Here is a 13306-nt window from a genome sequence, read left to right as displayed (position 1 = left end):
TTGCCCACTCCGCGAGCGAGACGCTTTCACCGTACCGAGAGGCGAATGTGACCGTGTGCTCGATTTGGTCATCAGAGAACTGAACCGGCAGCCTGACGCGCCTAGAGCTCGTTATAGGCGCGGACATGGGAAGGGATATACCCTGGTCGGGAGAAGGCGAGGCCGCTGGTATGGAGGCGGCCGTGGATGATGAGTGGGAACTCCACGAGTCGTCCGAATGTGTCGGAGAAGGTCTCAGGGCGTGAATATTCGAAAGTTGGCGATTTAGTGCTGCGTCTCCCTTCACGGTGACACGCTGGAGAATGAAAATGGGCTTGAGTGGCTGTGGCGCGAGGACGTGACTGTGGCGCGGTGGTTTGGGCTCCGCCACAGACGCGTCCTCAGAGCACGATAAACGATCTTCCCAGCCCGAGCCGGTCGGTGACAACAACCAGGAAGGGTAGAGGGTGATGAAGGGGGTATGCCGCACAGAGAACATGATGAGGCGAGAAGTTTGTGAGTGTGGCGAGAGGTTGTAAGTCGAGTCCAAGGTGAACTGAGCGGAACAGGTGGGTTGTGGGTGCTATATGATCTGGCGGAAGGTGGGAAAGAGACGTTTGATATCTCACGAGTGCAAAAAGGATGAGGTGAGCAGCAACAGCTTTAATGTGAAGAAAGCGGCCACAACCACAGAAAGCGTGGACGTCAATGAGCTGTGGGCGGTCTCTGCGAAAGGAAGTTCCGACAACGTGGGCGCTTAGCGCCTTTGTCTTCGCGCTTTGTCACCGTCACGCAAATACCATGTTGGCAACGAGTAGTGAAATCAGAGACAACATCTAGGCAGGAGCGACGTTAGCGAAGCCGGTGTGAGGGATATAGATCTCACAATGATATAGATGGCGGTTTGCCTCCAAGCCTTCATACGAAGACATCCTTCTAAGACAATGACAACCAACGCACCCCGAATCACAGCAACGCCAACTGCACAAAATAAGCTAACAAACCAAAGAAGATCGCCAGCGCGACCCAGACGCCAACGGGCGTCGGCACTGGACCCATCGCGGCTGTCTGCCTCAACGCCTCCTCCAAGTCCTTCGCCATCGCCTCCATCCCAAACTTCTCCCTCGCTCTCCTCCTCGCGCGCTCTCCCAGCTCCCTCCTCTCTCCATCGCTCAGCCCGACGATCTCCTCCAATGCCTCCGCCCACACCCCAGGGCTTGGCTCGCGAAGCCATCCGGTTTTCTCGGCTGGGGGCACGTCGACAACGCTCTCAGTCGGCCCGCCGCTGTTCGCCGCGAGAACGGGGAGGCCGCAGATCATACCCTCAACGGGGCCGATGCCGAAGTGCTCGTTCGCGGGCGTATAGAGCAGAACGAGTGTCGAGGAGGCGGTGAGGAGCGCAGAGCGCTGGGGTCCAGAGAAATTGAGGAGGAAGATGATGTCGGCCGATTGGGGGGAGGATGCGGTGGAAGAGTAAGAGGGGAGGGGGACGGTCGAGGTCGAGGGTGTGAGGAGGGCGTAGGTGAGGCCGTGGGTCTTGGCGGAGTCGAGCATCGCCTCGAGAGTTTTGACGTTGTCCAAGAGTCGAGGGTCATACCCGCCTGCGGACTGGTCAATGATCTCACAGCGATGGCTATATGCTATGGAACTGCAAACTGACCGGCTAAGACGAGCCGTAGACTTCGCAGTGTATCATCCGTTGTCGCTACGAGTCTCTTACGCAGCAGGGCGAACGACTGGATTGCGAGCACGCCATTCTTTTTCTGTTCGAACCGGTTGACCGAAAGTAACGTTGGTCGGTCTCTGCTCACAAGATTTCGTCAGCCGTCAACGCGTTGTGTACGGTCAAGAGGACGTACGAGGCGATTTGTGCGATGTCTGGATCAGCTCGCTGGGCGGCGTCTGGCGGTGCATATGCGTCGAAGTTTATCCCGGGATATACAACGCGAGGCGTCTTGGCTATTGAGAGCATATGTTCCTTGAATACGCTCACAGTAAAGTTCGAGTTTGCGAGGATAGTATCAGCCTGCTCTACCGCGTGAAATCAGCAACGCCTCCCGGCCTTGACGAACGAGCCCTACTTGTCGTCACCTCCTCCAAGAAGTCCATCGGTAGTCTGTATATGCGCTTCAGTACGCTGCCCCTCTTCGCTGTCCCCTCGATGTATGCACCATCTGCGAGAAGCTTGTCGGGGAAGTGACAGTAGAACAATACGCGTGTATGCGCGAAGGCGCGCAAGAATGGTATGCAAGTTGAGAGCTGATCTACAAAGAACACATCATAGCGTGGCGCGCCGGGTCGCAGCAGATGAGCGGTGAGATGGAGTTGTCGTGCATGGGAGAAGACGATGTGCAGCTTTCCCTTGATAGCACGGGGGAAAGGTGGGACGACATGGTGTACATGAAGAGTTCCTATGAACGTACTGTTCTAGCCCTTGCTCATTCCTAGCTTGCGAGAAGCGTACCGTCGCGCGTTTCTTCGAAGCAATGCCCTCGGTCGTGGTGGGAGGTGTATATGTCCACGCCATGGCCTAGTTTCTGCAAGCCTAAAGCCGCGTCTACCACAAGACGTTCTGCACCTCCTGCAGAGCACAGGGGGTCAATGGCATACCAAAAATCAACTCGCTTACTACGACGGACCTATTCCAAGATCTGGATGGATGAACGCTATCCGGAGTTTCTGAGAGGGCATGGCGCGCTAGTCACCTGCGTGCGAGCTATATATGATGGGCAACCCGTGTGTCAATCGAGTCAGTCTAGATACAGCAAGATGATGGACGAGCCAAGTGGTGGGATACAATTGCACAAGACGCAAAGTCCCACTCGCCGTCGTGGCAGCATCAGGCGGCAACCCGGTCCGTCTGCCTGACAGGCGCTCATCCACCGCGAATGGCAATCCCGCCACTGAACGCCATGCCAGCGTCGGACCCACACCGTCGCGCACTGTTCCGCATCGACCGCCTTGACAAAGTTGTGATGCATCCGAAAACACCCCATGCTATGCGAAACGGACACACAACCCGGTTTCTTCTGTGGATCTTCTCATCTCATATAGTCTAGCCATGCCGCTTCGGCGTTGAGGTTCACCATCGTGGGTAACCAGCTTTGTGGTCAGATTGCTCCCAGCTTTGTCGACGCTTCACCTCAGAACGACCTCAATGCTTTTTCTGTCAGCTTTGCGATCTTTGCAGATATAAAGTGCGCTCTCTTTATACCAAGGAGACACCAACACGCTTCCGATCCTCTGCTCATCACTTGCTGTCTCGAGATGATATATCATACCTGGCAAATTGACACAACAGCTCCAGCTGCAGGTACTCCTTACGCCTTCGCCTCTTCCTCGATGTGTCCTCCCTGTGTATCTCCTCGTACTCAGGGCGGTACTCACAACATTCAAGGGGCTGGCGCAGTACACGCCAACACCAAGCAGACACACCCTGCTCTCAAGATTATCCCCTACACTGCACATGCGCCTTCAACGAACTCGAAACCTATGGGCTCCGCCAGGCTGACCTTACCTGCGCATCGGAAAGATCTTATGCCATGTGCCAAAGAGCATCGCCTCCCGGAGCGAATCGGGGCCCCTCCAGCGCAAAACAATGCACCTGCGTGCACGCCCCAAACGCGACCTCTCCGCCCACTCAATCTGGCTTTCAAAGGCCCCTGGGTGGACGGCCTATCCGGGTATCCCTGGGTCATTCTCACCACCGACGGCGACTTGCCCTCATTGCAGGAGATTCCCTCGCCCATTCCCCATTCTCGGTTTCCTATCCCTGGCGAGACCCCCAAAGTCTTCCATAATTATTGGAGAAAACAGCCTCCGTACAGCATGCAAGCCGTTCCCAATGTCGCTGCAGGCTACCTGCATCCCGGTGACATCCCGGAGGAGATACCTCGTCCGGACATCCTCACGCCTGTTCCTCTTCGCATCCCAGCGAATACGTATGTAGCGAAGCACATCCTCGTGTTCACGCAAAGAGGCCAGCCCGGAGTTTGCATTGCAGAGTGGGGTAAAGACGCTTCCAAGGTCGAGTCCGAGCTCGCAACGAACGAACTCCTCATCGTCAACCCAGACATCGAGTATTCGGTGAGTGCTGATTGAATTAGCGTGCGATTGTGGCCTGTGCGGCGGTGGCTCATCATCAATTTATGCTTCCAGTGGCCCGGATATATTTTCTGTCCTCAAAGATGTATGTACGCTCAGGGTACCCTCACCTCGACCCAGGTCGTCTCGATCATCGCAGAGTCCCTCAACCACTGGGTGGCCGCGCTCATGGTAGGTTTCCCATAGCTGCTTTCTCTGGCGAGGCATTACTGAACTGAATTATAGAACAAGCGCGCGGAGTTTCGGGTCTGTACTTCCGACCATTGGAAGGTCGGCCCAGAGGGGTTCAAACTTCTGGATATCTACCTGATGGGCTTGATTGAACTCGAGCTGGATGGTGGTCGTGTGGTCTGGATGCCTGCGTTGTGTGTTCGCGAAAAACAGAAACCGGGAAAGTAATGATCCATGCCATGTAACTTTATGCTAACTGTATGAATCTATGCACTATGCCGTCCCTCGAATCTCAATATGATTACAAATTAGTGATTGCCCGCTATGCAAGGTACTCGGGTACGAGCAAGCGTGTACAGACAGAACCGTGCCGGCGATCTGGTCTATCTAGTGCTACTGAGAAAGATACGATGACAAATAGGACAATAATGATAAGTGCAGGGCTACAGCAGATAGAGAGGAACGTCGGCTGAAGTATCGAGACTACGGTATAAGTTGCGTCTTATCGTCGGCGGCGACGCTTGGAGGGCGGCTCGTCCGGATCTGTGGCAGGTTCCCCCAGAATGCGCCGCGAGCTTCTAACGGGCAAATTAACCCGGGGCTTGGTCTTCCTCGGGGGCGGCTTCACCGAAGCTGCTCCCGCCTCGCGCATCTTCTCCTTCGCCGCGTCCTCTTTTCTCGTCTCCGCAACTCGCTCCCTTCGCTCCTCAGCACTCATCTTCAGCATCTGCATCCTCGCGTCACGGGCCAGCACTTCGCTCTCCGTCGCCGCAGGCGCGGTGCCTTCGCCCACTCCACCCTGCAGCGCCATCGCCCTCCAAAACGCCTCTCCATCCTCCCGCGGCTCGGGTTTGACAACAGCTGGTGGGGCGACGTCCACCAGATATTCTGGCCACGCTTTCAGCGCAGACTGGAACAACGCCAGCACGGCGCCGTGGTCGTCTAGCTTCGCCGCAAGCTCCCCGACATCCAGTTTCTTGATCGCTGGGTTGGGCTCGGCAGGGGGCAGATACTCACGGTGCCAGAGTTTCGAGTCGCAGTGGACGCGACGGACTCCGTGGCACCACGAGAGGTACTCCTGGAGGAGAGCGTTGAATGCGTGGTCGATGGGCTCGGCGCCGTCTTCGTCGCCTCCCCTGCGGGAGTGCCAGTAGAACTGTAGCTGACTGCCGTCCCTTGCGGGCGCACGGAGGATGCGACATTGATCGAGTGCGTCCAGCTTCCAGGGGGAGACGCTCCAGCCGTGAGGGTAATTCTGAGATGGTGTCGTGGCGAAGAACGCGTCCACAAACTCCCGTACGCTCTCAAGGTTGCTGGGAAGATGGCGGACAGCCCCGTCCAGGAGGACATAGAAGAACGACTCGAGCTCGTCCTGTGTGTGGAGAGCTCTCTGTTCGGCCTGCATGTATTCAACGGATGCATACTTCCAAGACCGCTGCACGATTGGTGAAGTTGTGAGCAGAGTGGTCGATGAGAGGTGAAAGGGACGACTTACTCTGCTGGTAATGCGGGCGACGGCGAGGAGATTTTCGGGGGTAGGGACAGGTCGAGGGAACTCCCAATCGATGAGCATCCCTCGCCACTTCACGGTTGGTTTCGCGGGGTTTGTTGTAGAGTCCACGGTCGGGCATATCATGATATTGTCGTAGCTGATGTCGGCGTGCAGGATGTTCACCAACTCCGCCGCTGAAGCATGTGCTAGAAGCGTTCACGTCAGCGCCTGTGCTGTTGTGCATATTGAAGGTGCTGTACTCACCAGTAACGCAATCGCCAATGATCGAAACCAGCGTACGACTCCTCTTGACTTCACAAAGGTGCATGCAGAGTTCCTTCGTCGCCAATCTGTAGTGTGCGCGCTGCACCGGATCTTTCGCACAATCATGAATATCCCCGATGGGCCAGAATCGCTGCGTCCGCGTCTCTTGGCCAGGCAAATCGGCATCGCATATGAGTGTCGGAACGAAAGGGACCCCGGCTCCATTCAGCTTCTCCAGCACAGTCCCCTCGCGTTCAGCCTGGTAGGTATCCTCCTTGTCAGCTCTCCAGGTATCCTTCAAGCACACGAGCTGCCTCGCCGTGCAATCGTACGCGACGAAGACGCGGGTGTTGCGTTCGTCTACTTTCACGTCTCTCTTCTCAGAGCAGCGGAACGCGATCGGGACCCCAACAAGAAACTCCCGCGGCGGAACGTCGGCCCCAGAAGGAACGAGCAGCTTCCATCGCGGGTGATCGTGTGCAAAGTCCGGGAGTGCCATTGAGTCTTGCGCGGGGTATATCGAGTCCCCAAACCAGCTGCGTGCGTAACTCCACTGCGGTGCACTAGCAGGGTCCGGAGAGTCTATGATGTCTGGAATCGTAGAGCCCTCGCGCCAGGATATGTCCGTGTCAACGCGTTTCCGGGCGAGGTCGTCCATGAACACGTCCTCCGAGGAACCAGGGAGTATTGGAATCGCCGTCGGGTCCAAGCCGAGTTGCTCGTCGGTGAGCACTGAGAGGCGCCAGAACAGGTCGGGGAGAACAATCGGATCGCGGGTGTAGTCCTTCCATGGGGTGAGGATAGAGCCAGCGCGGTCGTAGCGCATAAGCCGCATGCAGTATCGGTCCATGATGACCATATATATCGAGATGAGATGCTGGACAATGAACTGGTGCTCGAACTTCTCTATGATATCAGAGTAGGCCTCTGGTGAAGGAAAACTGGTGGTGAACAGAAAGAACACTTGAGGACGGGCCCATGCAGGACGCCGATCGCTGATGGGTTGCAGACGACCCCATTGTTCGCCATTTTGCGCTAGAGGTTCAAGGGACAGAGAGTACGTCCGACAGAGCCTCAGTTTATCGACCAACCACATCTGCTATGCCACTGTGGTCAGACCCCGTTTCCACTGAATGTGCACGGAGACGTACTATGTATTCCCCAGGCGTGCGGCTCTGGCGTTCAGAATCTTTCGCTACCGCATCACGGAAAGAGCGTGCGGTATACTTAGTGGGAGCGGGATTCCGCCGGAGAATGGATGCGTCGCGAGCGGGAGTCGGCCAGAACGTTCGCAGGAAGATATCGTAGTCGATCCGTGCTGGCCGCCTAATGAGGGACTCCATGAGTGAATGACAGAGCGAAGGTAAATGTATGAGTGGCGGTAGGTAATGGTGCGGTAAGAGGAGATGTTCCAGGTCGCTGCAACAGTTCGAGGAACAGTCGGCAAGTGGCGTGGGGGCGGGCAGTGGCTCGTTAAGCGGGGACCGATCGAGCGAACAATAGCTTGAGGACGGAGTACTCAGAGGACCTTGCTCTTTCTGTCTATCTGGTCTGGTAAGCTGCCATCGCAGATATTATACAATATAGACTCGGTGGCCGCCCTGGAAAGTGTTGTATAGGACGTGAGCTTTTTTTAACATCACAAGACGTCGTCACACCACGGCAAAAGCGAGGAGGATTGGGCCATGCCGCTCCTTGACCCATGGTCTCGTTCGAGTTACCGGATTGTCAAGATTCGTATTCCCAGCCTTACTGAGTTCAGTTCATCCAGACAGGTCCCATATGCTGCTACATGGAGATCGGCTGAACAGCCAACACTTCCTAGTGATTATAGTTATAGAAGAAGGGCGCCAAAGCCGAGACTGTGCATTACTGACATGTGAGCTAAAGGCAGTCTCAAAGCTTAGAACAGCTGGGACTCAGATAGCCAGGGGAATTAGTGAGCTTCACATGAATACAGATCTGGACGTACCGGTTTGTCGAAGGTATACCTGGTTAAACGATAAGTGGCTAACTTGGTAGTATAATGAACATACAGTGGTATGCATGAGATGGCAGAGGCAAATTACAAGCCTTGCCAGATGTTACGTTCACGTTCAAGCAACGGTGACCGAACGCGGACGTCGACGTGGCGGAGCGGCGGCAGATCGGGTCGGGATCTCAGTAGACGCTTACGAGACGTTTGGACTCTTCCGAAGCTGCCATTGCAACTTTGACCGACTAGGCCCTTTTATACTTGCAACTTGTCCACGGCAGAAAGGAGAGACATGCTTGATGGGAACTACTTGCTTGCTTGACTTCTGTTGTTCCTTCCTGAACGCTCGCTGAACCCTGCGTGCCACTGTACGACTTCACAATCGCCTTGTGCGTTGTCTTCCAAGACGTTGTCGGCTGTAGGTGTGCGGACCGAATGATGTATGTATGTGTAATATTTTACTGCACGTGTGTGCTGACAGAATGTCTGCAATAGCGCCATCGTGGCCGACACATTTCAACGAAGCCGGTACGTGAAGAGGTGTCCATTCCTTGCGAAACACGCGCGCGTGGCGTAGCCTTCGAATAGGATCTCGACGAGTGCACCGGGTTCCCGAACAATATCGATACGACTCTGCCGGTTTCTCAGCTCTTCTCCCAAGTACAGCCGATGCTAGAGGCAGTGCTGTACAGCCTGTCTTTCTACTAGGTTCGATGGGAACGTGGTGCCGTTTCGCCCACGGCCGCGCAGAAAGCCCGTTCATGGCGATCCAGTGACAGCGTTGTGTGTGCAGACCGCCGCCTTGCACGGCGACGGGTGACCGATATCCCCCTTCTACCCGACCGGCTGTGTGCGCCTAAGCCCTGATTTCCGTCGTTTGTGAACTGCGTGAAACGTGCTGAAGGTCGGCAAGGACGCACGCCCACCGCGACGTGGATCGGATCGTTTGGCAAGAGCGCATTGCAGCAAACGTCGCCTATATAAGAGGTCCGTCAGATGGAGGTAAGTCTCCAGCAGTGCATCTCGTACTCTCCTTAACTTCGAACATCTTCTCCTTCGCCTTCGCTTCGTCGTTGGACCCTTTTTTTCCGCCGTTTCTTCAGTACCATCCATAATGCAGTTCAAGACTTTCACCCTCTCCATCCTCGCCGCCTTCATTCCCACCGCGCTTGGCGCGACAACCTCTTCCTCCGTCTCGGTCTCCTACGACCAGACTTACGACAACGGCTCGAACTCTTTGGCTACCACCGCCTGCTCCGACGGCTCACATGGGCTGCTCACCAAGGGTTTCACGACCTTCGACAGCCTCCCGTCGTTTCCCTACATTGGCGGTGCGGGCGTGATCCCGGGCTGGAACAGCGACCAGTGCGGGACGTGCTGGGAGCTGAGCTACAACGGGAAGAGCATTCACGTGCTCGCAATTGACCATGCGGATGCTGGGACGTGGAACATCGCGCTTGCGGCGCTCAATGACCTTACGAATGGACAGGCCACTGAAGTGGGGCGCGTCGATGCTGTTGCGGCCCTTGTTGACAGCTCTGTCTGTGGGCTGTAGAGGTAAGTCTGACATCAGCTCCGGGTCGCTGCACAACTTATACTGAATGCGTTTCTCGCAGGCCATGACTACACCACCGTGGGGAATTGTTGTACACGGTGAATGCACGAATTCTGATGGACTTGACGCATATTCGGACATTGCATTGGTGCAACTCTAGTCAAATGTCTTCTGATTGATATACCGTGATGCACATGTATGACTGCGAGGCATCTGTTTGTGGCTTACACAAGAAGACGCATGAAGGTATACTGCTGCCTTTTTGGTAGCCGAAGCTTCGTCAGGCTCGGAGTTCATGACCGAATACGTACGCTGATCAACGTTACAGCGATGTGCAGAATGATACGGAAAACGCATTTTTTGTGAGCCAGCGCCTGTTGGGCGCTCGGAGACCCAAACGCTGTGCCGGGCTGTCGGACACCAGGAAAGAGCCGGAGACCGAGCGCTATCCTGGTCACAGTAGCCCTTCAGGATGGTCCCCCAAGGCTCATAATAGCAGATAGAGGAGCATATCAAAAATTATTATAACATATAAGGCATGATCTATGTCTCATGAAGCAATAACTAACTTGCCCAATGAAGAGAACTCGCATTTGTGCTTCAGGGCCAAGTGTCACACCTCTGTCACAATGAGTAACAAAGTCACAGCGGTCAGTGTTTGAGTCCCGTGACCGTCTGGCGTCTCTCTGAGCGCCGGTCTCGCGCGAAATGCGTTTTCCGTATCATTCTGCACATCGCTGTAAACTACAGAAACTTGAAGGTTGTAAGGTCATGGAGCCCACCTGTTGTATGCCGTCACTGACCGCCCTTTGGTGATTACTGAGCGTTATTGCTGAACAAGTGAAGGCACACACGACACGCTTTTGCACACGTAGTCCACTCTGTCACGCAAACCGCTGCCCTCGTGTTCGAAGTCACGGTTGTGAAGTGATGGCTTAAGTCGTCTGAGAGTTGTGACCGTGCGAGCAGACACCATATCCGAGTATGTTGGGCATGGATGAGAAGACAACCAGGATGATATACACAAAGTCACTGCAGTCTATGAGATACATTGGTATTATTGTCCGCGGACCCGACAGTACACGGTAGCCCAGTCTATAGACGGCTGCGCTTAGAAGGCGGCTCGTCCGGATCTGGGGCAGGTTCACCCCGAATGCGCCGCGAGCTTCGAACAGGGATACTGACTCGAATCTTGAGCTCGCTCGGGAGCGGCTTCCCCAAATTTGCACCCGCTTCGCCCGCTTTCTTCTCTGTCCGTTCCGCTGTTTTGTTAGTTTGCTTCCTGCGCTCCTTGGTTTGCGTCTTCGTCATCCTCTGCGCTTTAACGCCACCGACTTCTACCCCGCTCTCCTCCGGCGCACGCTCGTTCTCTCCTCCAGCCTGACCATCCAGTGCCGCTGCCTTCGAAGAAGCCTCCCCATCCTCGGGCCGCCCGGGTTCGGATTGAACAGCCGGCAGGGCGAGATCCACAGGATACTCAGGCCAGACCTTCAGCGCAGACGCGAACAACTCCCGCACTGCATCGTGGTCATTCAACTTCGCGGCAAGCTTATCGACGTCAAGCTCGTCTATCGCGGGATTGGGCCCAGCAGGCGGGTCATAGGGATACCTCCGTAGGCGTCTCCAGTTGACGCGGAGTACTCCGTGGCACCACGAGAGGTACTCCAGGAGGAGAGCATTGAACGCGTGGTCGACCGGCTCAGTCCCGTCCTCTTCGACGTCCTGGCGGGGGCGCCGGTAGAAACGCAGCTCACTGCCGTCTCTGGCGGGTGCACGGAGGATGCGACACTGGTCGAGCGCATACAGCTTCCACTTAGAGACGCCCCAACCGCAATGAGTAGAAACACCCGGTTGGAGTGAGGTGGAAAAGAACGCGTCCACAAACTTTTGTTCGTCCTCGAGGTTGCTGGGAAGATGGTAGGCTGCCGCCTCTAGGAGGACGTAGAAGAATGACTCGAGCTCGTCTGGTGTTTTGAGGGCTTTACGTCCGATGCGTATGTATTCCACCGAGACGTACCCCCATGAGCGCTACATGATCGGCAGTCTCACGTTGATAAGCAGCCGCAACAAAAGTGTGTATCCGAGAGGACGACTTACCCCACCATCAATGAAGCAGACCCTCCAGATATTCTCCGGCGTTGGGACAGGTCGGCAAAGCTCCCAGTCAATGAGCATCCCGCGCCACTTCACAGTCGGGTTGCCGGGGTCTGTCGTGGAGTCCACAATCGGGCAGATCATGATGTTGCTATAGCTAATGTCGCCATGGAGGATGCTACACGACTTCGCGGCTTCAGCGTGCCCTAAAAGCGTCCAGGTCAGGCCATAATCTGCGAGGGCCCTCAAAGGATGGCGAACTCACCAGTGATACAGTCACCTATAATTTGAACCAACTGACGACTCGTCTTGATCTCCTCGAGGGATACACAAATCTCCTTCGTCACCACTCTGTAATGCGCGAGCACCTCCAATATGTGTGGAGTACCATATCCATCCTCGCTGTCCCGGAACCGTTGGGTCTGCGTCACCTGTCCAGGGAGTTCCGCCTCGCACACGAGCGTCGGAACGAATGGTACTCCAGCCTTGTTCAACATCTCGAGCACTAGCCCCTCGCGTCTGCCCCAATATCTCTCCTCCTTGTGCGTTCTCCACGTATCCTTCAAGCACACGAGCTGCCTCGTCGTGCAGTCATATGCCGCGAAGACGCGGGGATTCCGCTGGTCGAGCGTGTTCAACTGCACGGAGGGACTGAACGCGATCGGCGCCCCGACGAGGAACTCGTGCGGGGGCGCGTCGGCCCCAGCAGGTACGTGCAGCTTCCATCGCGGGTGGTCATCTGTGAAGTCCCGGGCCAACAGCAGATCGTCGGGCTTCGGGTGGATCGAATCCCGAAACCAGCTCCGCGCGTTGCTCCATTGCTGTGCGCTCGCAGGATCGGGCGAGTCGGCGATGTCTGGTACTGCGGCCCCGTCGTGCCAGTCTATGTCGGTTTCCACACGTTTGCGAGCGAGGTCGTCCATGAACGCGTGTTCGGGGGAGCCAGGGAGTATCGGAGTAGCCGTAGGATCCATACCAAGTTGCTCGTCAGTCAGCACCGAGAGGCGCCAGAAGAGATCAGGAAGGACCATTGGGTCGCTGATGAAGTCTGTACATGGAGTGACAATGGTGCCCGAGCGGTCGTAGCGCACGAGCCGCAGGGAGTCATTGTGGACAACCACCATGTATAGCGCGGTGAGATGCTGGAGAGTGAACTGGTGCTCGAACTTCACTATGATCTGAGTACAGGCCTCTTGCGAAGGAAACCCGTCTGTGAACAGGAAGAGCACCTGAGGGAGGGCCCATGCAGGGCGCACATCGTCGAGGGGTTGCAGATGACCCCATTGATAGCTGCCCCATAGAGATTCATCGCGCACTGGGGGTTCAATGGACAGCATATGCGTGCTGCACAACTTCAGCTTGTCGACCAACCACACCTCATGTGCCACGGTGGTTAGGCCAAAGTCCTGACAACGTGCATGATGGAGATAAACGCACCATATATTCAGCAGGAGTGCGCTTCTGACGTTCAGATGCTCTTGCTACTGCATCGCGAAAAGCACGTACAGTATGATCGGTTGGGGCGGGATTCTGCCTGAGGATGGGTGTGTCGGCTGCAGGAAGCGGCCAGAACGTCTGCAAGAAAGTACTGTGGTCGATATGTGCTGGGGAACACAACAGAGTTTCCATGGGTGGATGGCTGAGAGGTCGGACAAGATTATGAGCAGAGGTC

The 13306-nt window shown here is 55.8% G+C and overlaps 5 protein-coding genes across 5 annotated transcripts; 2 read left to right on the top strand and 3 right to left on the bottom strand.

The window, feature by feature from the left end:
* Positions 1–945: 945 nt before the first annotated feature.
* On the bottom strand, positions 946–2670 carry DICSQDRAFT_146404 (mannosyltransferase; the record flags this gene model as incomplete). Its single annotated transcript, XM_007364757.1, has 6 exons — positions 946–1587; positions 1650–1782; positions 1839–2010; positions 2061–2390; positions 2444–2560; positions 2619–2670. 6 exons carry the CDS (start codon positions 2668–2670, stop codon positions 946–948), a joined length of 1446 nt encoding a protein of 481 aa, XP_007364819.1.
* A 651-nt stretch (positions 2671–3321) lies between these two features.
* Positions 3322–4539, top strand: DICSQDRAFT_161028 (uncharacterized protein; the record flags this gene model as incomplete). The annotated part of the gene is made up of 3 exons (XM_007364756.1): positions 3322–4065; positions 4138–4254; positions 4309–4539. The coding sequence occupies 3 exons, from the start codon at positions 3322–3324 to the stop codon at positions 4480–4482; spliced, it is 1035 nt and encodes a 344-aa protein (XP_007364818.1). The 3' UTR covers positions 4483–4539.
* Positions 4540–4756: 217 nt separating this feature from the next.
* On the bottom strand, positions 4757–7182 carry DICSQDRAFT_161027 (uncharacterized protein; the record flags this gene model as incomplete). The annotated part of the gene is made up of 4 exons (XM_007364755.1): positions 7162–7182; positions 6011–7106; positions 5750–5952; positions 4757–5689 (listed from the first exon to the last, which is right to left on the bottom strand). The coding sequence occupies exons 2-4, from the start codon at positions 7104–7106 to the stop codon at positions 4757–4759; spliced, it is 2232 nt and encodes a 743-aa protein (XP_007364817.1). The 5' UTR covers positions 7162–7182.
* A 1214-nt stretch (positions 7183–8396) lies between these two features.
* On the top strand, positions 8397–9773 carry DICSQDRAFT_135706 (Cerato-platanin). The gene is made up of 4 exons (XM_007364754.1): positions 8397–8425; positions 8481–8987; positions 9089–9542; positions 9602–9773. The coding sequence occupies exon 3, from the start codon at positions 9100–9102 to the stop codon at positions 9538–9540; it is 441 nt and encodes a 146-aa protein (XP_007364816.1). The 5' UTR covers positions 8397–8425; positions 8481–8987; positions 9089–9099; the 3' UTR covers positions 9541–9542; positions 9602–9773.
* An 862-nt stretch (positions 9774–10635) lies between these two features.
* On the bottom strand, positions 10636–13263 carry DICSQDRAFT_169131 (uncharacterized protein; the record flags this gene model as incomplete). Its single annotated transcript, XM_007364753.1, has 4 exons — positions 10636–11568; positions 11638–11840; positions 11900–13040; positions 13141–13263. 4 exons carry the CDS (start codon positions 13261–13263, stop codon positions 10636–10638), a joined length of 2400 nt encoding a protein of 799 aa, XP_007364815.1.
* Positions 13264–13306: the final 43 nt, after the last annotated feature.

Source organism: Dichomitus squalens (genome assembly GCF_000275845.1).
Source record: "Dichomitus squalens LYAD-421 SS1 unplaced genomic scaffold DICSQscaffold_9, whole genome shotgun sequence".
NCBI classification, from domain to species: Eukaryota; Fungi; Basidiomycota; class Agaricomycetes; order Polyporales; family Polyporaceae; genus Dichomitus; species Dichomitus squalens.
The sequence above is the reverse complement of the archived record's forward strand: the minus strand, read 5'-3'. Positions and strand labels throughout refer to the sequence as shown.